The sequence below is a fragment of the Salmo salar genome, chromosome 08 (genome assembly GCF_965601325.2).
Source record: "Salmo salar chromosome 08, fSalSal1, whole genome shotgun sequence".
NCBI classification, from domain to species: Eukaryota; Metazoa; Chordata; class Actinopteri; order Salmoniformes; family Salmonidae; genus Salmo; species Salmo salar.
In genome coordinates, this window is record NC_138298.1 from 22,648,869 (window position 1) to 22,674,158 (window position 25,290).

At 46.3% G+C, this 25,290-nt stretch overlaps 1 protein-coding gene across 9 annotated transcripts in view; it reads left to right on the forward strand.

Annotated features, from left to right (window-relative positions):
• LOC106610235 (type II inositol 3,4-bisphosphate 4-phosphatase) overlaps window positions 1-25,290 on the forward strand; it is a 188,340-nt gene that overhangs the window by 139,208 nt on the left and 23,842 nt on the right. For all 9 annotated transcript variants that reach the window (XM_045722771.2, XM_045722773.2, XM_045722772.2 and 6 more), the window contains 4 exons: window positions 831-939; window positions 8,009-8,192; window positions 15,784-16,137; window positions 18,026-18,173. In XM_045722771.2, coding sequence (XP_045578727.2) covers window positions 831-939; window positions 8,009-8,192; window positions 15,784-16,137; window positions 18,026-18,173 — 795 coding nt within the window. The remainder of the gene's footprint in view (window positions 1-830; window positions 940-8,008; window positions 8,193-15,783; window positions 16,138-18,025; window positions 18,174-25,290) is intronic.

The following is a 25,290-nucleotide window of genomic DNA, read 5'->3' on the forward strand; positions in this document are numbered from 1 at the left end:
GTCGATTTATGGTGGCAGACGGGGGGGCGGAGGGGGGACACACTAAGAAATCAGCTAGAGCAAATTGGCCCGTGTGAGTGATGTTGCCGGCTCACCATTGTATTTCATTGTGTCGCTGTATGTTGTGAGGCAGTAGCCAATTAAGGGGAGCTGGGAAGTTTGAGAACCCAGGGGCCGAGCAGGGAGAGGTGGGGGACAAGGGGGGCCATGTCGGTGACCATGGGATCATTAAGACGGAAGCGTGGGGCGAGTGCCAACCAATACCCTTCCCAACCTTCGCATTCAGAGCAGCGCTGTCAGTAATTGCTGTCGACGGGGCTTCTCAAACAGGACTTTCTGTGGCGGCTGGTTGCTCTGCCGTCCCAGAGGCCGTTCGTTAGCTGACCTCCACCGCACTAAACCACCACACTGGAGGACACCACACACACACACACACACACACACACACACACACACACACACACACACACACACACACACACACACACACACTCACACTCACACTCACTCACCACACTCACTCACTCACTCACTCACTCACTCACTCACTCACTCACTCACTCACTCACTCACTCACTCACTCACTCACTCCCTCCACACTACTGTCTGACCTCATTACACATTCCAAACAAAACCTTGTATGACTATTTTCCACCTTCCTTCTGAGGAAGAAAAGTTGATATAAGTCTCATGTGTTTGTCTTTTTCTCAAACCCTTCCCTCCTTCTTGAACCCCCTTCACTTTCCCATCCCTTCCTCTCTACTTGGTGTATTGTACTGTACAACACAGTTCCCACTAACCCCAGGCGGGACACCTTCTTGCCTTCCCAGATGCATTCTATGACGTGATCACGGTGGGGGCTCCAGCGGCCCACTTCCAGGGCTTTAAGGGCGGAGGGCTACAGCGGCTACTGAGCAGACATGAGGCAGAGAAGAAGAGGTGAGACAGCCTCATTATACAACACATAGCATGCAGCAGAGACAGGGCTGCCTTGGAAAATAGATTCATACCCAAATGCAACCCTCCTGGTTAAATAAAGCATTAAAGTGTCTTTGTCCAAAAAGGCACCATATTCCATGTACAGTATAGTGTACTACTTTTGGCCTGGTTATAGGGTGCCATTTTGGATTGGCCCACTTTTGGGTGGAGAGGTATAGTATAGAGGATACTAACAGAGAAGGATGGGTCTAAGTCTGTCTCTGACTGGTTTTCATGTAAGGCTTGTTCTGCTAACGACAGGTGAATGTAGCAGGGCCAGCATTGGTAGTGACAGATTAATTTGGTCCTGACATCAAGATTTGATTTGTGCAAGTAGGGCTAGGCTATACTGTACTGTTAGTGACAGCTGAGCTGGGAGGTTTGACTCAATTGGGATCTGCTCTGTTTGCCACTGACAGCTATATTTGACTGGAGGGGCATAGGCCCTAATGCCGATGAGACTGTTGACTGACTCAGGCTTTTTGTATTTACTCAACGGCTTCTCTCTCTGTGCGGTGGCCATTTTGGATCTTCCAGGTCCCTTCGCAATAACCCTGAGTCGTCCCTATTGACACTCGGAGAGACTGTGATTGAATTGTGTCTGTTTGATTCAATTACCTAGCACCCATCGCGGACTGTGGCTGTGTGCATGATGTAGAGTCTCTCTTTCTGACGGACAAGACATGTCTAATTAGTTTGTTCTCATCGAGCGGGGCCGTCACAGGCCTGACAAACACACCGATGAGGGTAATATAGTGATGTAGGTGAACTGAGAACAGTGACAGTACAGTAACAGTCCCAACCACCATCCCCCATAGCTATTCATAAAGCATCTCATAGTAAGAAGTGCTGATCTAGGATCAGGCCCTCCCCCATCTGTTTAATCGTATTCAATATTATGTAATTTGCTAAACGGATCCTAGATCAGCACTCCCACTCTGAGACTTTTAAGAATACAGCTAGGCGCTGGGGTCGTTAATCAAGATGGCCGCCTTAATGTCCTCCGATCTGAGATCAGCATTTTGTAACTTGTCGACGATTGCCCTTCCCATGCTGTAAGATGGAGGGGGATTGTCATGGGTTCAGCGTGTGGCCACTTGAGTGATGCCTGAGGAAATGAGAGGTGATTTCCCCCAAAGCTTCTCTGTCGAGTGCTGAGTCATTACGGACCATGTCAGAGCCAATTAGTTACACTGAGTTTAGAGCTCAACAAAGAAGAGGGGAAGAGGAGATGGAAAGAAAGAAAGAAAGAAAGAAAGAAGAAGAGAAGAAAGAAAGAAAGAAAGGAAGAAAGAAAGAAAGAAAGAAAGAAAGAAAGAAAGAAAGAAAGAAAGAAAGAAAGAAAGAAAGAAAGAAAGAAAGAAAGAAAGAAAGAAAGAAAGAAAGAAAGAAAGAAAGAAAGAAAGAAAGAAAGAAAGAAAGAAAGAAAGAAAGAAAGAAAGAAAGAAAGAAAGAAAGAAAGAAAGAAAGAAAGAAAGAAGGAATGAAACCGAGAGAAAAGAAGTTTGAAGAAAAACTGCACAAGTGAATTTGCCCAGTAGTCAACGCTTATCTGTTAGCATACACTACGATAAGCATATTTTGGAACGAAGAGAGTCCACTGAAGTAAAATCAATTGCTTTGAAATAGAGATTAGACTGGGCAAGGAAGGAGTACCCAGGGATACTTTTTTGTCTCATATTTGACTTAGCTAACTGTAGCTTATATTTTCCAATTTTCCGCCTGGCTAACCGAGGAACGGCCAACTGCCAAGCCCCATCTCATGTCTGACCCAGAATCCAGTCATTTGTCAGTAATTTCACTAACATGGGATTTCATGCTACTCTCCATGGTTATCTTGGATTTGCTTCTATTTGCCTCGTTGGCATTTTAATGGAGTTGCATGTTTTCTTTCAATGGGGGAAAATCAATTTCCGTGACTTAATTTGCATGTTATGCCACGGTGGACATTTTGATTTTGACTCGAGCGTATCTGCCAAGAGGTGCTCTTCAATGTGCTGTTGAAGACCGTGTTTTGTGTTTTGAAATAAATTGAAATTAAGTCATGTTATGAAAATAGATAGCGAGGTTAGACCTAATCTGTAGACACACACAGACAGACACCCTGCTTTTGAACAAGAGCCTTTTGTAATCGTCTTTGATTAAAGGGAACAATAGTCTAGATGTGAGACTTGACTATTCAATGACATAAATGAATCAAATGGAGGAGAGGAAAAACCTGGAGGTGGAACCAGGAGGGCAAAAAAAGAGCCATTCATCCTCGAACACCCAGAGGAGGGGGAGGGGGGAGAAGAGAGAGGGGAGAGGGAGGGGGAGAGGAGAGAGCAAGGATGGAGGGAGGGGAGAGCGGCGAGGGAGGGGAGAGCGGAGAGGGAGGGGCGGGAGAAGGGAGGGGTGGGAGAAGGGAAGGGGGGAGACGGGAGAGATGGTGAAGAGAGAGAGTGGGTAGGGAAGGAAGAGGGAGGGGGGAGACGGGAGAGATGGTGAAGAGAGAGAGTGGGTAGGGAAGGAAGAGGGAGGGGGGAGACGGGAGAGATGGTGAAGAGAGAGAGTGGGTAGGGAAGGAAGAGGGAGGGGGGAGACGGGAGAGATGGTGAAGAGAGAGAGTGGGTAGGGAAGGAAGAGGGAGGGAGGGGGGAGACGGGAGAGATGGTGAAGAGAGAGAGCGGGTAGGGAAGGAAGAGGGAGGGAGGGGGGAGACGGGAGAGATGGTGAAGAGAGAGAGTGGGTAGGGAAGGAAGAGGGAGGGAGGGGGGAGACGGGAGAGATGGTGAAGAGAGAGAGCGGGTAGGGAAGGAAGAGGGGATAGAGGAGGAGTGTGCGAGAGAGGGTGAGAGATGGGGAGAGGGAGAGAGAGCGGGATGGGAGCCTTGGCGTTGTACCTACAGAATACAACAGCCAGAGCCAGCGATATCTTCTTAGTATGGGGCCTTGAAGGAAGTTAAATTAACAGCTGCACTTCGGGCCCCTTCAGTATCCTACAAAGCTATTTACATACAGGGCAGGTGCTTTTAGCTTTCGTTAATGCATGTCTTCCACCCAAATGGCTGTTTGAAAAGTCACCGATTATTCTTTTTTTCTTCTTTTTAATTGAACCCTGTAGACGTTGTGGACTAATCTTTCTTTAACAAGCCCCTCCTTTGAATCATTCAGCTTTTTGTACAGTGATAAGAGACGCTTACTTTGGCTGGAGCCCAGGTTTATTTAATGTGCATCATCAGGTTCTGTAAGGGGGAACACTGCTGAGAGGAGGGTGAAGCACTTCTTGTACTTCAGTACTCTCTCTCTCTCTCTCTCTCTCGTCTCTCTCTCGTTCTCTCTCTCCGTGTGTGTGTGTGTGTGTGTGTGTGTGTTTGTTTGTTTTTATTCCCAGGCAGTTAGTTAAACAGACAGATGCCTATTGGTTTCAAAGGGAGGACCTTGGCAGTTTTTTTACTTTATTTAACCAGGTAGGCTAGTTGAGAACAAGTTCTCATTTACAACTGCGACCTGGCCAAGATAAAGCAAAGCAGTGCGACAAAAACAACAACACAGAGTTACACATGGGATAAACAAACGTACAGTCAATAACACAATAGAAAAATCTATATACAGTGTGTGCAAATGTAGTAAGATTAGGGAGGTAAGCATTAACACTGGAGTGATAGATGTGCAGAAGATGATGTGCAAGTAGAGATACTGGGGTGCAAAGGAGCAAAATAAGTTGTGTATTAGAACCAGTAGAGAACTGATTAACACCATCTTGTTCAAACACAGGCTGTTCTGGCATCAGGCTGTCTGTCTGTGTGATGAAGGTCAGTAGCCCTGGTCAGATGTAAGAACCTGTGCATTTCATTTCATATTTCTATGCTCCTGTCCTCCTATATGATAGTGTGGGTTGTGGCAGTAGCTCTGGTCAGATCTACAGTAAGGACTGGTCTGAAGTCAGTGCCTAGTCCCGTGAGAGAGTGGCTGTTGGTCCTTGTCTGATTTGAGAAACAGTTCTAAGATCAGTTGCTATCCAGCACTGTCTTATGACAGACTGGGCTTTGGGGAACCAGACCTGAGGAACCAATGGACACAATCATGTTCAAACACAGGCTGTTCTGGCATCAGACTGGTGCTGGCTGTATGTCTGTTTGATGGAGGAGGACTTTGACAGTGGCCCTATTAACTGGTCTGCGATCAGTTGCATTCCAGCCTTGTCTCTATGACGGAGTGGGTTTTGGCAATGGCATTGGCCTGGTCAGGTCCACGCTGGTCTAGGATCAGTTGCTATCCAGTCCTCTCACTTATGACAGAGTGGGCTTTGGCAGTGACCAGACTGGTCTAGGATAAGTTGCCATACAGTGCCAGGCCTGTCTGTGTCTCAATGACAGAGTGTGTTTTTTGGCCCGGGGAGTTGTGGGCCTCAGTCCTGCCGTCCTCCGATGCAGTGTTCTGCTCCTGCTGGCTGTCAACAGCAGGCCTGGAAGCTCTTCATTAATTTCCTTCCCCACTATTAATTATCAATGAGCCGGAGACACGGGCTTAATTAGAGAAGAGAAGCTGCTGCTTCTTCTTCTTCTCCTCCTTTTTCTCTTTCCCTCTCTCCCTCTCATTACTGTCATAACCAATTCCCATTGATCATTTAGGAACATCAAGGGAGGACGTTTTGCTAGACTGCTTACTATTTGCTAGTTTTGATAATTCCTCCTAATAGGTAGGTCTAGAGTGGGTGGGTGGATGCTCCAGGGCGGAGAGCGAGGTGTGGGATAGCTAGCCCACTAGGGAGGCTGTGTCTGGGGGAGAGTTGGGTTGATAAAGACCCCCCCCCCCCCACCCCCTCCTGGGAGGTTCTGGTTCTCTCAGATGTAACCCACCGGAGATATAAGATCATCTGCAGAGTAATAACGTGTATACAAACATGTATTTTACATTTAACTAGCTAGCTTGTGGCTCAGCAAATTGCCAGTAAACGCTAAGAAACACAGCCAAAATCTTTTGCTTCTTGATTAAACACCTAACAACAAATTCCTCCACCATTGTAAACAAGGATATTCCAGGTCGGGTGTCCATTTTTAAGCTTATCCCTTAACAAGCAGGGTTTCTGTTCTCTTCACTGTGCTTGTCGGCAGCCATCTTGGCTTTGGTGGAAGCCAGCTAGCTTAATGGACTGACAGGCCATCCTGATGAGGAATTTATGGTTTCCCTCCAATAACCAGCTCCGATATAGGTCAATGCTCTCCTGTGGCATCAGGCGGTAGGGACCATGTGTAAACACTGATTATCCACTGCACAGGATAGCTAATGGCTGGATTTGTACTTATGAGTCAACAGTGTTGTTATGCAGCTGGAATTAGCTTATGAGTCTCTGTCTCCCTTACTCACTCACTCAGACAATGTCGTTTTTCCGGCGGTGTTCTGTTGTATTTATCTTCTTCCATTTGTACCCTCCTGCATAATGTAGTAATAAGAACAACTCAAAGAGAATGCCCAAGTTTTAACGAAATGACTTACGTAAAGGATCATTCAAACAAATGTTGTCTTTTTTCCTAGTATTCCCTAGCAACTTCCCTAGTATTGACTATAGGCTAGGCTACTCTGTAGAGATGGGATACGATGGTACTGGATCTTATAAGAGGCCGAAGTCTGATTGTCTTTGGGCAGCAGCGGGTGGCCTATCTCCAGAGAACTCATTAGCCGTAATGACAAGGTCAGGGTTTGTTAGCGCTAACCAATCGGATGCTACATTGGCAGCAGCTAGCTAGCCCCCAGTACACCTGAAGTAATAAAGGTCCCCAGGTTTTGGCACTGTATTGATGAAGCAGGTAGGGGATGTGTCATAAAAGATTGCTTTGAGGACTCTTCTTTTCTACTCGCTCTCTCGTTCTCAAGACATTCACTCTTTTCAGTCTTCAGTCAATTATGCCTTGGGATCTGGCTCCAGGGTCTGGCCTACATACAGGCTGTTCAGAGCTGAATCTAAACTAGCTGGGAGGGTTGACTGCCTCAAATCACTGCCTCGTTAACGCACACGCTTGGTCTGATGGCAGGAAATCACTGTGGAGAACTCAATGAAAGTCATTGAAACTTTACTTGAGGTGAACGTTTGATTGGGACTGATGTGCCCTGAATCTATGAACTGACAAAACACGTTTCATCTGAGGGTGAAACGCTTCCCTAAAAATGAAAAAAGTATTAATAATTCATCATTTTCATCTGGCTGCAGATATTAATTAGGTGGTTTTAGATTGAAGCGTTGGAAAGCATTGATCTATGATACAGTTTCAGGCAACTAGAGCAACATTTTACTTACTGTATCCAGACTATACCCCACACTGTATTGTGGCGGTAATGAATCCAACTAGAACACATTTACCAGTGGACTGTTTGTGATTATCCTATTATCTAGACTACAAACCGATCCATAGTCATCACTGTTCTAAATGGACAAAATAATTGTATGTGGAATGTATACATTCTGCTTACTAATGACATATAGGAACATGTCATGGTTTGGCTATTGATTGGAGGCAGAATGAACTGAAATGAATCTGTTCTTGCAGGTGGTTTGCAATATGCCTGGACATTGGTTACTCTGTGGGCGGGTCATTGATTTAATCTAAATTTAAATAACTCCCAGGCCCAGCCTCTGTCTACAGTATCATTGATCCATCTCCTTCGTTTCTCACTTCTCGCTCTCTCCGGTCAAGTTAGAAGAGTCAAATATATATTCTATGGTGAACATGTCTGAGTCTGTAAAATAGTTGAATATGTTTAGCACTGCTGAAACTAGCTGGATTCATACAGTCAAATTTAACCGCATGCAATAAACAGTAAAACCTCTGAGTTTTTACAATGTTTCTTATTTTATCGTTTTTTGTCTACACTGCTGTTTACAATCCTCTAAAATCTTGACTGTTTTCTTTTCCTCTCTCTGTCTCTGTCTCTCTCTCTCTCTCTCTCTCTCTCTCTCTCTCTGTCTCTGTCTCTCTCTCTGTCTCTCTCTCTGTCTCTCTGTCTCTGTCTCTGTCTCTCTCTCTCTCTCTCTCTCTGTCTCCCTCTTCAGTTTCAGCACAGCATACCAGTGCATCTACTACTCCCCAGAGCACACAGCCAAGGCCCAGGAGGTGTTGCACAGTGTGGGCCATCTCCAGCCTCTCATCTCTGGCCTGGCAGACCAGCTGCTTCAGGCCGCCCAGCAGCACTCCATGGCTGGGCTGAGGGAGGCACTCAAGACCCTGGCTGGAAAGGTGAGTAGGCCTCTACCACCATAACTACCAGAACCACCACCACCTACCAGCTCTTTCCTTGTTCCTTTCCCCACCATTTAGCTCCAAGCCTGGGGTGGGGGTGCTGCTTAGTGCCCCTGGCTGGATCTCTAGCCACATAGGTCTCCAACCACCACCACAATCTACCCCCTCTGTCCATGTTCCTTTCCCCCACGATGGAGCTCAAAGGTACGGGTAGAAGTGCTATGCTTAACTTGTCTGGATCTATAGCCCCCCCCCCGGGTGCTGGAGGTGCTGGGCTGAATGCCACCATCTGGATGTGTGTAGCACCACGGGGGAGCTCATTTTAGAGCTCTTCCCTCCTGCTGTGCTAGTGTGTAACCAGGCAAGGTGAAGCCTGGGAGGTGAAGCCTGGTAGGTGAAGCCTGGGAGGTGAAGCCTGGTAGGTGAGCTACCAGCGGGATTAAAACTGGAGCTATTTGTAGAAAATCTCCTTTACAGTGACTCTGAGTGTGAACATGTGTTTTGCCTCAGAGATGATTGTTTATACTGTATTTTGCTGAATATATTTGGCTGCAGCAAGTGTATTTTAATGACCTGAAGTTGCCCTTAAAACGTACTGTCACCTACTACAAAACATCTGCCGTGAAGACATCGAGCTCTAGGGTTAAACACACCCCAAACACACACACACGTCTCGTCATACCCACTGTCCATAAATCATCATTAAAACGCCAAAGCCAACAAAAGTGAATTGCGAGTCGACGAGCGCAGAGTTTTATGGACAAGACACTTGGTGTTTTATCCGTGTAATTATGAATTACATCTGGTGCTGTCAGATTTGCAATCTGCTGCAGTGAGTGAGTGAGAGATTGTTTTTGCCACAGTGGAGTAGAGCCCAATCAGACAGCTTAATTGGTACATTCTCTCTGTCACCGCTTCCCCTCATCCTTGATTAGACACGCAGGCGGCCTGGTCAGCGCCGGCCCTGCTCCTCTGATTGGAACTTCAAACTTTGTGTGTCTGTCTCGGTGGTTGGGTGTGTGTGTGGGTGGTATGTGTGGTGGGCGGAGTGAGGGAGGCTTGTGGTAGGGTGTGTATGGGGAAAGATATAGTTGGATGGGGAGATTGATAGATGGTTGTCCGTTGGATAGTTGTTTATGTCATATGCATGAGTAGTCTGTCATAGAATGTCTGTTTGCACATTTGCTTGTAGTGCTGTGTTGTGTTCGCCCTAAGTAGCTCATCTATCATTTATTGACAATCCATAGTCCGCCAAGCAACACCACACATTCAGCATCACAATTTTCACCATATAATGTATGAACCCGGATCAATTAGGTGGTCTACCCATGGCGTTTCCACGGAAACTCTCAAAACACACACACACTCACTCACACAAACACACAGCCATGCTGGCTCCCTGGGTTGGTGTGTGTCCACAGTCCAGACAGATGGCTGTGGAGCTTCGGTCCAAAGGGAGGGAGGGAGACAGAGCCCTAATGAAAGCACAGAGAGGTTTGATCCACAGTCACGTTACTCACCAAGACTTCACCTCCAGAGAGCCTGGGAGTGAGAGCAGCAGTGGGGGGAGAAGTTAGCCTGGGATCCAAACTGATTATTTCACCATTTTCATCTTGGATTCAAGGCTATGGAGGAGGGTTGTCACTGGGCTGGGGGGATGCTGTGACTCCCCTTAGGGAAAGGGATAGGGGGGAGTTTAAAACAGAAAACCCACACTATGAAACAAAGAAAGATCTACAACGATCTACGGGTTCTCAGATGCTGTGTTATTACTGCTACTGCTGCTACTGGTGGTGATGATGATGATGGCGATCAGTGAAAGAACGATGCATCAATTCATCTCCTGCCTTCTGGGAACTGATGCTTATATCCAAAAGCGCAAAATATCAGCTTTACCGTAGACGACCTGTTAATTACCAGCGTTACCGTAGACGACCTGTTAAATACCAGCGTTACCGTAGACGACCTGTTAAATACCAGCGTTACCGTAGACGACCTGTTAATTACCAGCGTTACCGTAGACGACCTGTTAATTACCAGCGTTACCGTAGACGACCTGTTAATTACCAGCGTTACCGTAGACGACCTGTTAATTACCAGCGTTACCGTAGATTCCAGTAACTTTGGTAAATGACCAGTAGATTTATAACCCTAGTCATGCAGTACAGACAACTCCTCTCATCCTCTTCAAATCAGCGGTGAGCGTATAGCCTTGCAGTTTTTTCATCTACTTTAGATCAAACATACAGTATCACACATAAAAACCACTCCTCCTCTTGCAGTTTTTTCATCTACTTTAGATCAAACATACAGTATCACACATAAAAACCACTCCTCCAACCGTAAGCATTTCACCTCTGACTTGCACTTTTCCCTCAGTTGAGATCACAGATGTATTGAAGAGCGCAATGTTTCTTTCTCTCAGGGGATTTCCGGTCCTTAGATCTCCACAGTAGGTGAAGGTGAGAACCAGAGTGAAGTGAAGTTCTCACGTGAGATTGAGAGGTGAGCAAAAGTAGAATAAGCTAACAAAGCGAGCGATTTGAAATTTGAGACAGAGACAGTTTAAACCAAGTCCTGGATTAGAACACACATTCATCTGATATTATACAGTGTGTTTAGTGGACTCTCTGAGAAACTGACCCTTAGAGTATTTTCTGTCAGACGCAACACCTTCAAATGCATCACACGGCACAGTATAGACAATCCTCCCCTAAGGATGGTTCACAACTTTCAAATCTACCCGAAATGCAAACAGCTGAAGAGAGAGAATAAACCCGGAGACTATCAACTATCTGAGTCATTGTGAGTTAGTCAAATAGAATATCAACTATCTGAGTCATTTTGAGTTAGTCTAATAGAATATCAACTATCTGAGTCATTTTGAGTTAGTCTAATAGATTATCAACTATCTGAGTCATTGTGAGTTAGTCTATTAGAATATCAACTATCTGAGTCATTGTGAGTTAGTCTATTAGAATATCAACTATCTGAGTCATTGTGAGTTAGTCTATTAGAATATCAACTAACTGAGTCATTGTGAGTTAGTCGAATAGAATATCAACTATCTGAGTCATTGTGAGTTAGTCGAATAGAATATCAACTATCTGAGTCATTGTGAGTTAGTCGAATAGAATATCAACTATCTGAGTCATTGTGAGTTAGTCGAATAGAATATCAACTATCTGAGTCATTGTGAGTTAGTCGAATAGAATATCAACTATCTGAGTCATTGTGAGTTAGTCGAATAGAATATCAACTATCTGAGTCATTGTGAGTTAGTCGAATAGAATATCAACTATCTGAGTCATTGTGAGTTAGTCTATTAGAATATCAACTATTTTAGTTATTGTGAGTTAGTCTATTAATCTATCAACTATCTGAGTCATTTTGAGTTAGTCTATTAGAATATCAACTATCTGAGTCATTTTGAGTTAGTTGATATTCTAATAGGCTAACTCAAAATGACTCAGATAGTTGATATTCTAATAGACTAACTCACAATGACTCAGATAGTTGATAGTCTAATAGGCTAACTCAAAATGACTCAGATAGTTGATATTCTATTAGACTAACTCAAAATGACTCAGCTAGTTGATATTCTATTAGACTCAAAATGACTCATATAGCCTATTAGAATATCAACTATCTGAGTCATTTTAAGTCTAATAGAATATCAACTAGCTGAGTCATTTTGAGTTAGTCTAATAGAATATCAACTATCTGAGTCATTTTGAGTTAGCCTATTAGACTATTAACTATCTGAGTCATTTTGAGTTAGTCTATTAGAATATCAACTATCTGAGTCCTTGTGAGTTAGCCTATTAGACTATCAACTATCTGAGTCATTGTTGGTCTAATCCTAATACAATAACAATGGCTCTGGATGGGCTTTGTCGCAGTCAAATAGCTTGGTCCCTTGACCCCACGGTTAAGAAGAGCAAATATGACCAGAGTGTGAAATACCATGTCTCTCACCATGCATTGTTCAGTCACCCCAGAAAAGCCAATGAATACCAAATGTCTTCCATTGATTGCAAATGAACGTTGTGGAAGATAAGCACATTTCTATTTGAATATGGATTTTGGCATTTTAAGTTTGGGTTTCTCTGGGAGTTTTGATCCTATTGAGGTTTTTTCTTCACTGATTTGTGTGTGGGGTTGGGTTGTGTGGAAGTGTGTGGGGTTGGGTTGTGTGGAAGTGTGTGAGGTTGGGTTGTGGGGAAGTGTGTGGGGTTGGGTTGTGGGGAAGTGTGTGGGGTTGGGTTGTGGGGAAGTGTGTGGGGTTGGGTTGTGGGGAAGTGTGTGGGGTTGGGTTGTGGGGAAGTGTGTGGAGTTGGGTTGTGGGGTTGGGTTGTGGGGAAGTGTGCGGGGTTGGGTTGTGGGGAAGTGTGCGGGGTTGTGTTGTGGGGAAGTGTGTGGGGTTGGGTTGTGGGGAAGTGTGCGAGGTTGGGTTGTGGGGTTGGGTTGTGGGGAAGTGTGCGGGGTTGGGTTGTGGGGTTGGGTTGTGTGGAAGTGTGTTGGGTTGTGGGGAAGTGTGCGAGGTTGGGTTGTGGGGTTGGGTTGTGGGGAAGTGTGCGGGGTTGGGTTGTGGGGTTGGGTTGTGTGGAAGTGTGTGGGGTTGGGTTGTGGGGAAGTGTGCGGGGTTGGGTTGTGGGGAAGTGTGCGGGGTTGGGTTGTGGGGAAGTGTGCGGGGTTGGGTTGTGGGGAAGTGTGTGAGGTTGGGTTGTGGGGAAGTGTGTGAGGTTGGGTTGTGGGGAAGTGTGCGGGGTTGGGTTGTGGGGAAGTGTGCGGGGTTGGGTTGTGGGGAAGTGTGCGGGGTTGGGTTGTGGGGAAGTGTGCTGGGTTGGGTTGTGGGGAAGTGTGCGGGGTTGGGTTGTGGGGAAGTGTGCGGGGTTGGGTTGTGGGGAAGTGTGCGGGGTTGGGTTGTGTGGAAGTGTATGGGGTTGGGTTGTGTGGAAGTGTGTGGGGTTGGGTTGTGGGGAAGTGTGTGGGGTTGGGTTGTGGGGAAGTGTGCGGGGTTGGGTTGTGGGGAAGTGTGCGGGGTTGGGTTGTGGGGAAGTGTGCGGGGTTGGGTTGTGTGGAAGTGTATGGGGTTGGGTTGTGTGGAAGTGTGTGGGGTTGGGTTGTGGGGAAGTGTGTGGGGTTGGGTTGTGGGGAAGTGTGTGGGGTTGGGTTGTGGGGAAGTGTGTGGGGTTGGGTTGTGGGGAAGTGTGTGGGGTTGGGTTGTGGGGAAGTGTGCGGGGTTGGGTTGTGGGGAAGTGTGCGGGGTTGGGTTGTGTGGAAGTGTGCGGGGTTGGGTTGTGGGGAAGTGTGCGGGGTTGGGTTGTGGGGAAGTGTGCGGGGTTGGGTTGTGGGGAAGTGTGCGGGGTTGGGTTGTGGGCAAGTGTGTGGGGTTGAGTTGTGGGGAAGTGTGTGGGGTTGAGTTGTGGGGAAGTGTGTGGGGTTGAGTTTTGGGGAAGTGCGTGCATGCGTGCATTTTTGTGCGTGCGAGTATCCGTGTTGATAAAATGTTCTCCTAATTGAAGTAAATGTGAACTTGCACTAAATGTTAATCAAGTTATGTATTTCAATCCAGAGTTATACCGCTCTCAAATGATGAATTGACAGTTATAATGTAGTCTATATACTGTACCTGATAGGCAATTAGTGAATGGAATGTAATCCCACTCTGTACCTGTTTGTTCACACATGCACTTTTCAGCAACCACCATAACCCAGTTTGATAAGGCCCTACAAGAAAGGCTGTCTGCCAAAGCCAGGCCTCTATGACTCCCAGTGCTAGCAGGGTTTTTTGTTCTGTTCAGTTAATATACATACATACAGATTGTTCCTTATCAGATCACTTTGCCAGATATAAAGCTGAAACAGAACCTTGAAAACACAAAGAGGTCTTCAGGAGCAACTACTGTCTAGATAACCGGGGCGGCAGCGTAGCCTAGTGGTTAGAGCGTTGGACTAGTAACCGAAAGGTTGCAAGATTGAATCCCTGAGCTGACAAGGTACAAATCTCTCGTTCTGCCCCTGAACAAGGCAGTTAACCCACTGTTCCTAGGCCGTCATTGAAAATAAGAATGTGTTCTTAACTGACTTGCCTAGTTAAATAAAGGATTAAAAAAAACACTAGGGGACAAAGACGCCATTCTCCAGTCTCACACCGTTTCTGTACAAGCCCTCCAAGTGCCACCTTCCCCTCTCTCACCTCAGAGATTCCTCTCTACCCTCTCTCACCCCAGAGAGGTACACAGATTCCTCTCTCACCCCAGAGGTACATAGATTCCTCTCTACCCTCTCTCACCCCAGAGGTACATAGATTCCTCTCTACCCTCTCTCACCCCAGAGAGGTACACAGATTCCTCTCTACCCTCTCTCACCCCAGAGAGGTACACAGATTCATCTCTACCCTCTCTCACCCCAGAGAGGTACACAGATTCCTCTCTACCCTCTTTCACCCCAGAGAGGTACACAGATTCCGCTCTACCCTCTTTCACCCCAGAGAGGTACACAGATTCCTCTCTACCCTCTCTCACCTCAGAGAGGTACACAGATTCCTCTCTCACCCCAGAGAGGTAAACAGATTCCTCTCTACCCTCTCTCACCCCAGAGAGGTACACAGATTTCTCTCTACCCTCTCTCACCTCAGAGAGGTACACAGATTCCTCTATCACCTCAGAGAGGTACACAGATTCCTCTATCACCTCAGAGAGGTACACAGATTCCTCTATCACCTCAGAGAGGTACACAGATTCCTCTATCACCTCAGAGAGGTACACAGATTCCTCTATCACCTCAGAGAGGTACACAGATTCCTCTATCACCTCAGAGAGGTACACAGATTCCTCTAGGTCATGTTTCAGGGGGTTAGTGGCAGCACTGGGAGAGATGCTCCAGGTGGCTTTCGTTTACTAACGTATGCCACATTCATTTGTTCCATCTCTCATTGGTTCTCTTGTTCGCCTGTTCAAAGGATCTCTGCTCATGTGTCGTATTAGACTGGATGTGGTTTGCTGTGGTAATAGAATTGCTTATTGCGATGCTAACTCAATTATTCCTGAGAGCCCTTATCTGTGGTGCCGGGGTGCAAGCCGTCTTGGCGCTGGATGAGCATCAGCATTCAGCAGCTTGTGAATTTGAGTTCAAAGGAGGTAGCTACCCCTCGGAGGCGAGAAGGCTCACCGAGGAGGAATTGAATTGTTTCTTGTTGTTGACGTTGTTGCCGGTGCCTGGCGCCGGCGCTAGCGAACACGGAGGGGAAGGCTAGCGAGGAGGAAAGCTAATCTTCCATCACTCCTTCATTTTACTAGCCCGCTGAACACACACACACACACACACACACACACACACACACACACACACACACACACACAGACTCAGTTTTTGATGAACTCCTCAGTGATATCCCTCTCCCCTGTTCTCTGGCACTCATTCACCCTCTCTCTCTTTTTCATTCTGCCTCCCTTTATCTCGCTCGCTCTCTCCCTTCCTCTCTCTCTCTCTCTCACTCTGTCTCTGTCTGTATTTCTCCCTACCTCACCACCCTCCCATCCCACTCATTCAATCTCCCTCTCTTCCCTCTGATTTCTTTCAGACGGAGCAGTTTGTGCACGCGCTCAAAGACGAGCTGGTGAAGAGCGCCTTGCTGGCCCTCCACGCTGCACAGCCCGGCTACGTGACGAAGAACCAGAACCAGACCCTGCCAGGCCACCAGGGTCACAGTCACCAGGACCACCCTAGTCCCAGCCAGAGGGGTCAACAAGGCCAGAGTCCACCCCAGAACCCAGGCCACAGTCCTGGGCAGCCATCGGCTACAGACAGCCCTGTGGTAGTGTGTAATAATGTGGATGGTGGCTCCCAGACGGCTCCCATCAGAGAAGACGGACAGACACCTCTGAAGCGCCAGGACTCCATACCGTGCCATAAGGAGTATGACGAGGAGGAATGGGCAAGTCCTGCTGTTTCTATACCATCATCTCACTCTGTGTCTACTCTGCTCTGTCTGTCTGTGAGTCTCAATCTCTGTCCCTCTTCTTCCTCTCTCTCAATTCAATTCAAGGGCTTTATTGGCATGGGAAACATATGTTAACATTGCCAAAGCAAGTGAAATAAACAGTAAACATTATACTCAAAGACGTTCCAGAAGAATAAAGACATTTCAAATATCATATTATGTCTATACAGTGTTGTAACAATGTGCAAATAGTTAAAGTACAAAAAGGAAAATGATCAAAGCATAAATATGGGTTGTATTTACAATGGTGTTTGTTCTTCACTGGTTGACCTTTTCTTGTGGCAACAGGTCACAAATCTTGCTGCTGTGATGGTACACTGTGGTATTTCACCCTGTAGATATGGGAGTTTATCAAAATTGGATTTGTTTTCGAATTCTTTGTGGGTCTGTTTAATCTGAGGGAAATATGTGTCTCTAATATTGTCATACATTTGGCAGGAGGTTAGGAAGTGCAGATAATTTTCCACCTAATTTTGTGGGCAGTGTGCACATAGCCTGTCTTCTCTTGAGAGCCAGGTCTGCCTACGGCGGCCTTTCTCAATAGCAATGCTATGCTCACTGAGTCTGTACATAGTCAAAGCTCGCTCACTCACTCTCTGTCTCTCTCTCTCTCTCTCTCTCTCTCTCTCTCTCTCTGTCTGACTCCCTCTCTCTCTCTCTCTCTGTCTCTGTCTCACTCTCTCTCTTTCTGTCTCTCTCTCTCTCTCTGTCTCACTCTCTCTCTATCTCTCTCTCTCTCTCTCTCTCTCTCTCTCGATCTCTCTCTTTGCCCAGTGCAAGTCTAAAAGTTGCTGTATCAGATTATAAAAAAATGTTGGTATCAGTTACAGAAGTCTTAAGAAACTGTGTGCGTGTGCGCGTGCTGTGCGTGCTAATAGAAACGATGGGGACTCAGTCCAATAAAGCCATAGCTAACAGCAGGGACTTAGCCGGAGTCACACACTACAATTCCTAATCAGCCATCAAACAACTGTCTGCCTTTGAGAAGAGTTCAAAAACACTCACCTCTGAAACAAAGGACATCCAAACTGCACTCCAACACACACACACTAAGCCATGCTTGGCAAGCCTAATTACATTCCTCAACAAGCAGAAAGTGAATAAATCAATTAAAAAAGGGGTATTATGAGGACAATACGAAACAGAGGAGTTTGGAGGCTTTCCGCTCCAAAGTAGAAAAGCACTTTGAGAGTTATCTCTTCAAGCAGGCTGCAATTGCCATCGGAAACATACTGTGACCTATCGGGTTGAGTTTCCTGAGAGTAGAGAAACTCTTCATAGTGCTTCTGTGACCGATTGATTTTGAGACAATGAAAGTTAATGGCTAGTAGAACTCTGGTGATAAGGGCTTTGAACAGCCAACGTCCAATCATACTCAAACCCACTGTAGTGGCCCAAGGCAGAGATATACATCCATATTTAAAATGGTTGATATTATTTTTAGATTCTATGTTTTGGGATCAAATAGTACCTTGCACATCGTGGTTCGCTAACAGACCGGTGTGGGACATGGATTGATCTTCCAGACAGCTCACATGGGGCAGCAGGTAGCCTAGTGGTTAGAGCGTTGGACTAGTAAACGAAAGGTTGCAAGATCGAATCCCCGAGCTGACAAGGTACAAATCTGTCCTTCTGCCCCTGAACAAGGCAGTTAACCCACTGTTCCTAGGCTGTCATTGAAAATAAGTCTTAACTGACTTGCCTAGTTAAATAAAAATAAACATGCAGATTGACATCTTTTCTCTCCCTTTCTTTTAGCTATCTCTCTCTCACACACACACACACAGAGGCCAGGTGCTGATGTTGTGTTTGTCTCCTCTAGGACAGGGTGTGGGCCGACGTGGCGAAGAGCCTCAACTGTGTCATCGCCATGGTGGACAAGCTCCAGGAGCAGGAACCAATCAACAATAACCAGGAACAACCAATCCCTAAGCAGGTCCTGGCTGATGTCATCACCTCCCACAACCCTGGTAAGAGTTTCACCGCTGAATGTGTCGTACAACATGGCTCTACATCCATAACAATGTCCTATACATGTACAGTAGCCTAGTCCCAGATCTATTGGTGTTGTCTTGCCATGTTGATATCACCTACATACAGTTATATAGTCCTGCAATACTAACCAGAAATACTTCCATAGAGTCCTGGATGTATCTTAACTCCTTCTCACCATAGGATGGCAGTCACGTACCACGACAGCCAGTTGCAGTATTTGGTCTGCACAAAATCTGCACACACACACTCAGACTCTCAGAAATGACAGAATGAAGCGCGAGAGGTTGGTGGCACCTTAATTGGGGAGGACGGGCTCGTGGTAATGACCGGAGCATACAGCTAAATACATCAAACTCGTGGTTTGATGCCATTCCATTCGCTCCGTTCCAGCCATTATTATGAGCCCTCCTCCCCTCAGCAGCCTCCACTGGAATTAAGGTAAGAAGGAGAGAGTGCATAAATAACACATTGACCACAGAGAAGTGGCGCAAGGACCTCTTGTTATTCACACCCAGATGTTATCTCCCCTGCATCCAATCAAATCCTCTGCTCAGACAAGGGCGTGTCGTGTCCCTACTACTGTCAGGTGGTTGGCAGATTGGTGCAGGCTTAAGCCTGACCGGGCGAAGGTGTTGGCTCCCGTATCAGGATAGTGTGTGTGTGCATGTTGGTGAATCATTAATGTGTATGAGCATGGCAGCCGATCTAGTGGCACGTCTTTGTCCAAACATTCACAGAGGTAAGCAGGACCCGCAGCATTTTATTAAGGTAGAGAACAGACACAGGGAGTAAGAAGGACCCGCAGCATTTTATTAAGGTAGAGAACAGACACAGGGAGTGGTCGTCCTCAACTGTTTGAAGAGAAAGGGAGGATTAATGAAGAAAAAAAATCTCTGTGGTGGTGTTCAGACCGAGGGCTGTGATTGGTCTAGCCAAGACTCCCGTTGACAAGGCATTGTGGGAGTTTGTCTGTTTGGACAGGGCCTGGTGGGAAGAGGAAGGGTGAATGTGTGTGTAGTGTGTTTTCAAAGCGAGATAAGGCATGATTTATTTGGCAAGAGTACCTAGATGTTGAGTGCTAAACCTTTTGAAATCTGGTTTGTGTGGGGGTGGAGGATGTGTGTGTGTGTGTGTGTGTGTGCGTACTTGTTTTTGTTTGTGAGTGAAAGAGAGGGAGAGAAAGGAAGCAAGAAAGGTGAGGGGGAGTGTGGGTTTAAAGAGATTTGATTAGCTTTTCCTGGCTTTTGTTGACATAAGCAGTCAGTGGGGGAAAAAAACGATATTAAAAGTTCTTCCACAATGGTGTTCCTCACACCATCACATGTAGGCTTCGTCACAGCATTGGAGCCATGGAAGAAAAGGGGATACCTAGTCAGTTGTACAACTGAATGCATTCAACTGAAATGTGTCTTCCGCGTTTAACCCAACAAGCAGGTGCTCTGGACTAATGAGTCAAATATTTGGCTGTAGCAGAAGGCAGTTTGTTTGCCGAAGGGCTGGAGAGTGATACACGAATGGGTGTCTGCAGGCAACAGTGAAGCATGGTGGAGGTTCCTTGCAAGTTTGGGGCTGCATTTCTGCAAATGGAGTTGGGGATTTGGTCAGAATTAATGGTTTCCTCAATGCTGAGAAGTACAGGCAGATACTTATCCATCATGTAATACCATCAGGGAGGCATCTGATTGGCCCCAAACATACAGCGAAGTCATTATGAACTATCTTCAGCGTAAAGAAGAACAAGGAGTCCTGGAAGTGATGGTATGGCCCCCACAGAGCCCTGATCTCAACATCATTGAGTCTGTCTGGGATTACATGAAGAGAGAGAAGCACCTGAGGCTGCCGAAATCCACAGAAGAACTGTGGTTAGTTCTCCAAGATGTTTGGGCCAACCTACCTGCCGAGTTCCATAAACTGTGTGCAAGTGTGCCTACAAGAATTGATGCTGTTATGAAGGCTGTTGCGTAATCGTACTGAAGGTAGCTAAGGAGTCAAGCGCAGGAGAGCAGAGATGTCAATGTAGCGTCTTTAATAGGCAAGTCCCAAAATGGTACAGGTACAAGGTCCATAAATGCCCGAGACAATGGAACACACAGTTACTCACGGAAGGAGGAAAACAACGCTCCTACTATACTTAACACACAGTACACACGTGAATAAACTGAGGAAAAAACCTCCACGAGCAACATGAAAATAACCCCGCACAAACCTAAGTGGGGAAACAGGGGTAAATATACACACAGAAATTAAAGCAAATGAAAACCAGGTGTGAATGAATCAAAGACAAAACCAACAGAAATGAAAAATTGATCGGTGATTGCTAGTAGGCCGGCGGCCAAGCACTGCCCGAACAAGGAGAGGAACTACCTTCGGTGGAAGTCGTGACAAAGGCAAAGGGTGGTCACACCAAATATGGATTTAATTTAGATTTTTCTTCTGTTCACTCACTTTGCATTTTGTTAATTGATAAATATAATCTACTATATTAACATGTCTATTTTTCAAAGCATTCTTACTTTACAGCATTTTTTCACACCTGCCTTAAACTTCTGCACACTATTGTATGTTTTCCAGTTTCCTTAAATACTTTGAAAATGCAACTTATTTCTATGTAAAAACTGAAATGGTCTATTCATTCCTTTCCATTTTAATAGACACTCTTATCCAGCACAACTTACAGTAGTGAGCGTATACATTGTCATACTGTTTTGTACTGGTCTGCCATGGGAATCAAACCCACAACCCTGGCATTGCAAGCACCATGCTCTACCAACTGATCATCACAAACCACTTGATGTCTCAATGTACTTAATTACTGGAATGGTCATTGTTTTTCTTCATGATGATGGAAAGTCTACAGGTACAAATGTATATGTTCAGCTTATGTACAATACAATAATGTACATTTACAAGTGGTTTGTAAGGATGGTAAATTAGTACTGCACAACAATTGGTTGTTTTTCCATGTTATTTGATCAAGAATAATATTTAATTTGATGTGAACGTTTTGTCTTTGCTCATAACTTTGCACCTTTTGATGTAAATGTTTGATGACAGGGTTTTGTTCTTTCTGGATTTCATTAGATTGACAATCACAGAGAAATGGACAGGGCAACAACTTACAACTATTGAAACCTGCAAGATGCAGTTCTTAATAATTATACAACTATCTTTTTTGCCAAAGTGGAGATGCTAAACTTGTTTTTTTGCCCATGCTACAGAGGTTTATATCAGTCCACTGCAGAGGTTAATATCAGTCCACTGCAGAGGTTAATATCAGTCCGCTGCAGAGGTTTATATCAGTCCACTGCAGAAGTTTATATCAGTCCACCTCAGTCCGCCGCAGAGGTCTATATCAGTCCACCGCAGAGGTCTATATCAGTCCGCCGCAGAGGTCTATATCAGTCCGCCGCAGAGGTCTATATCAGTCCGCCGCAGAGGTCTATATCAGTCCGCCGCAGAGGTCTATATCAGTCCGCCGCAGAGGTCTATATCAGTCCGCCGCAGAGGTCTATATCAGTCCGCCGCAGAGGTCTACAGTTGAAGTTTACATACACCTTAGCCAAACACATTTAAACTCAGTTTTTCACAATTCCTGACATTTAATCATAGTAAAAAAATCCCTGTCTTAGGTCAGTTAGGATCACCACTTTATTTTAAAAATGTGAAATGTCAGAATAATTGTAGAGAGAAGGATTTATTTTAGCTTTTATTTCTCTCATCACATTCCCAGTGGGTCAGAAGTTTACATACACTCAACTAGTATTTGGTAACATTGCCTTTAAATTGTTTAACTTGGGTCAAATGTTTTGGGTAACCTTCCACAAGCTTCCCACAATAAGTTGAGTGAATTTGGGCCCATTCCTCCTGACAGAGCTGGTGTAACTGAGTCAGGTTTGCAGGCCTCCTTGCTCGCACACAAGCTTTTTCAGTTCTGCCCACAAATGTTCTATAGGATTGAGGTCAGGGCTTTGTGATGGCCACTCAAATACCTTGACTTTGTTGTCCTTAAGCCATTTTGCCACAACTTTGGATGTATGCTTGGGGTCATTGTCCATTTGGAAGACCCATTTGCGACCAAGCTTTAACTTCCTAACTGATATCTTGAGATGTTGCTTCATTATATCCACATCATTTTCTTTCCTCATGATGCCATCTATTTTGTGAAGTGCACCAGTCCCTCCTGCAGCAAAGCACCCCCACAAGATGATGCTGCCACCACGTGCTTCACTGTTTGGATGGTGTTCTTCGGCTTGCAAGCCTCCCCCTTTTTCCTCCAAACATAACGATGGTCATTATGGCCAAACAGTTCTATTTTTGTTTCATCAGACCAGGCGACATTTCTCCAAAAAGTACGATCTTCATCCATGTGCAGTTGCAAACCGTAGTCTGGCTTTTTTATGCCGGTTTTGGAGCAGTGGCTTCTTCCTTGCTGAGCGGCCTTTCAGGTTATGTTGATATAGGACTCGTTTTACTGTGGATATAGATACTTTTGTACCTGTTTCCTCCAGCATCTTCACAAGGTCCTTTGCTGTTATTCTGGGATTGATTTGCACTTTTTGCACCAAAGTACGTTCATCTCTAGGAGATCGAACATGTCTCCTTCCTGAGCGGTGTGACGGCTGCATGGTCCCATGGTGTTTATACTTGCATACTATTGTTTGTACAGATGAATGTGGTACCTTCAGGTGTTTGGAAATTGCTCCCAATGATGAACCACGCTTGTGGAGGTCTACAAATTTTTTATGAGGTCTTGGCTGATTTCTTTTGATTTTCCGATGATGTCAAGCAAAGGTGGCACTGAGTTTGAGGGTAGGCCTTGAAATACATCCACAGGTACACCTCCAATTGACTCAAATAAAGTCAATTAGCATATCAGAAGCTTCTAAAGCCATGACATAATTTTCTGGAATTTTCCAAGCTGTTTAAAGGCACAGTCAACTTAGTGTATGTAAATTTCTGACCCACTGGAATTGTAATATAATGAATTATAAGTGAAATATTCTGTCTGTAAACAATTGTTGGAAAATGACCTATCATGCACAAAGTAGATGTCCTAACCGACTTGCCAAAACTATTGTCACGCTCGTCGATAAAGACGGACCAAGGCGAAGCGTGAGTATAGTTCCACATCTTTTATTAAAGTGAAACTAAGATAACAACAAACATACAACGAACGTGAAATCGTAGTGCTCAACACAATTACACAAAACAATATCCCACAAAGCAGGTGGGAACAGGAAACCCTTAAGTATGATCCCCAATTAGAGACAACGAACATCAGCTGCCTCTAATTGGGAACCATACTAAGAGCACCAACATAGAAATAAAAAGACTAGAACACCCCCTAGTCACACCCTGACCTACAACACCATAGAGAACCAAGGGCTCTCTATGGTCAGGGTGTGATAGTACCCCCCGCCCCCAAATGTGCGGACTCCCGCCGCAAAACCTGAAACTAAATGGGGAGGGTAGGGGGGTTGACTAGTGTCGGTGGCGGCTCCGGTGTGGGTCGTAGCCCCCACCCAAACCCCGGATCCAGCCATGACGCCGGGCTGAATGCCGTGCCAAGACTGGGCATCGGCGCCGAGGAAGGCTCCGGGCTTGGAGCGGTACTGGATGCCGTGCCTGAACTGGGCACCAGCGCAGAGGAGGGCTCCGGCCATGGAGCTGGGTGGGACGCCGTGCCTGGACTGGGCACCGGCGCAGAGGAAGGCTCCGGCCATGGAGCTGTGTTGGCTGCCGTGCCTGGACTGGGCACCGTCGCAGAGGAAGGCTCCGGCCCTGGAGCGGGACTGGACACCGGCACAGAGGAAGGCTCCGACCCTGGAGCGGGACTGGACACCGTGCCTGGACTGGGCACTGGCGCAGAGGAGGGCTCCGGCCATGGAGCTGGGTTGGCCACCGTTCCTAGACTGGGCAGCTCTGGCTCAGATGAAGGGTCCAGCCTTGGATCTGGACTGGACGCTGTGCCTGGACTGGGCACCGTCGCAGAAGAAGGCTCTGGCCATGGTACCGGCGCAGGAAGCTCCGGGCCGTGGATTGTCACTGGAAGCTCCGGGACGTTGACCGTTGCTGGAAGCTCCGGACTGTGAACCGTCGCTGGAAGCTCTGGATTGTGAACCGTCGCTGGAAGCTCTGGACTGTGAACCGTCGCTGGAAGCTCTGGACTGTAAACCATCGCTGGAGGTTCCGGGCTGTAGAGGCGCACTCGAGGCCTGGTGCGTGGAGCCGGCACAGGTGGCACAGGACTGGTGACACGCACTTCAGGGCGAGTGCGGGGAGCAGGCACAGGTCGTACCGGGCTGGGGAGGCGCACTGGAGGCCTGGTGCGTGGAGCCGGCACAGGACGTAGCGGCTGGGGAGGCGCACTGGAGGCCTGGTGCGTGGAGCCGGCACAGGACGTACCAGGAGCCGGCAGAGGTGGCACTGGACTGGTGACTGGAAACACCAGCCTCTTGGGTTCCTACTGCAGTATCCAACCGTCATTATGAAACACCAGCCTCTTGGGTTCCTACTGCAGTATCCAACAGTCATTATGAAACACCAGCCTCTTGGGTTCATACTGCAGTATCCAACAGTCATTATGAAACACCAGCCTCTTGGGTTCATACTGCAGTATCCAACAGTCATTATGAAACACCAGCCTCTTGGGTTCATACTACAGTATCCAACAGTCATTATGGAACACCAGCCTCTTGGGTTCATACTGCAGTATCCAACAGTCATTATGGAACACCAGCCTCTTGGGTTCATACTACAGTATCCAACAGTCATTCCACTTGACCACTACATTCTCAAACCTCAGTGACTAAAACTGGATGGACTTTCTGCCTTGACCCCTGCCTTGACCCCACTGATGTTTGACAGATGTCTGCTTCGAATCAGTTTTGAATCCACAATTGTTTCTAAATTGGAGACCCTAGAAGCTAAACAAACTGTCCAAACTGTCCAAACCCTCTAAACTATGAACAAACAAAGGTCTATTGTTACAAATATGCAACTAGATTAGATGTGTTAGAGCTGCAACCAGCTGCAAAACATTTCTCAAACATTTAAACAAACCACTGAAAGGGTTCTCAGTCCTTGGAGAAC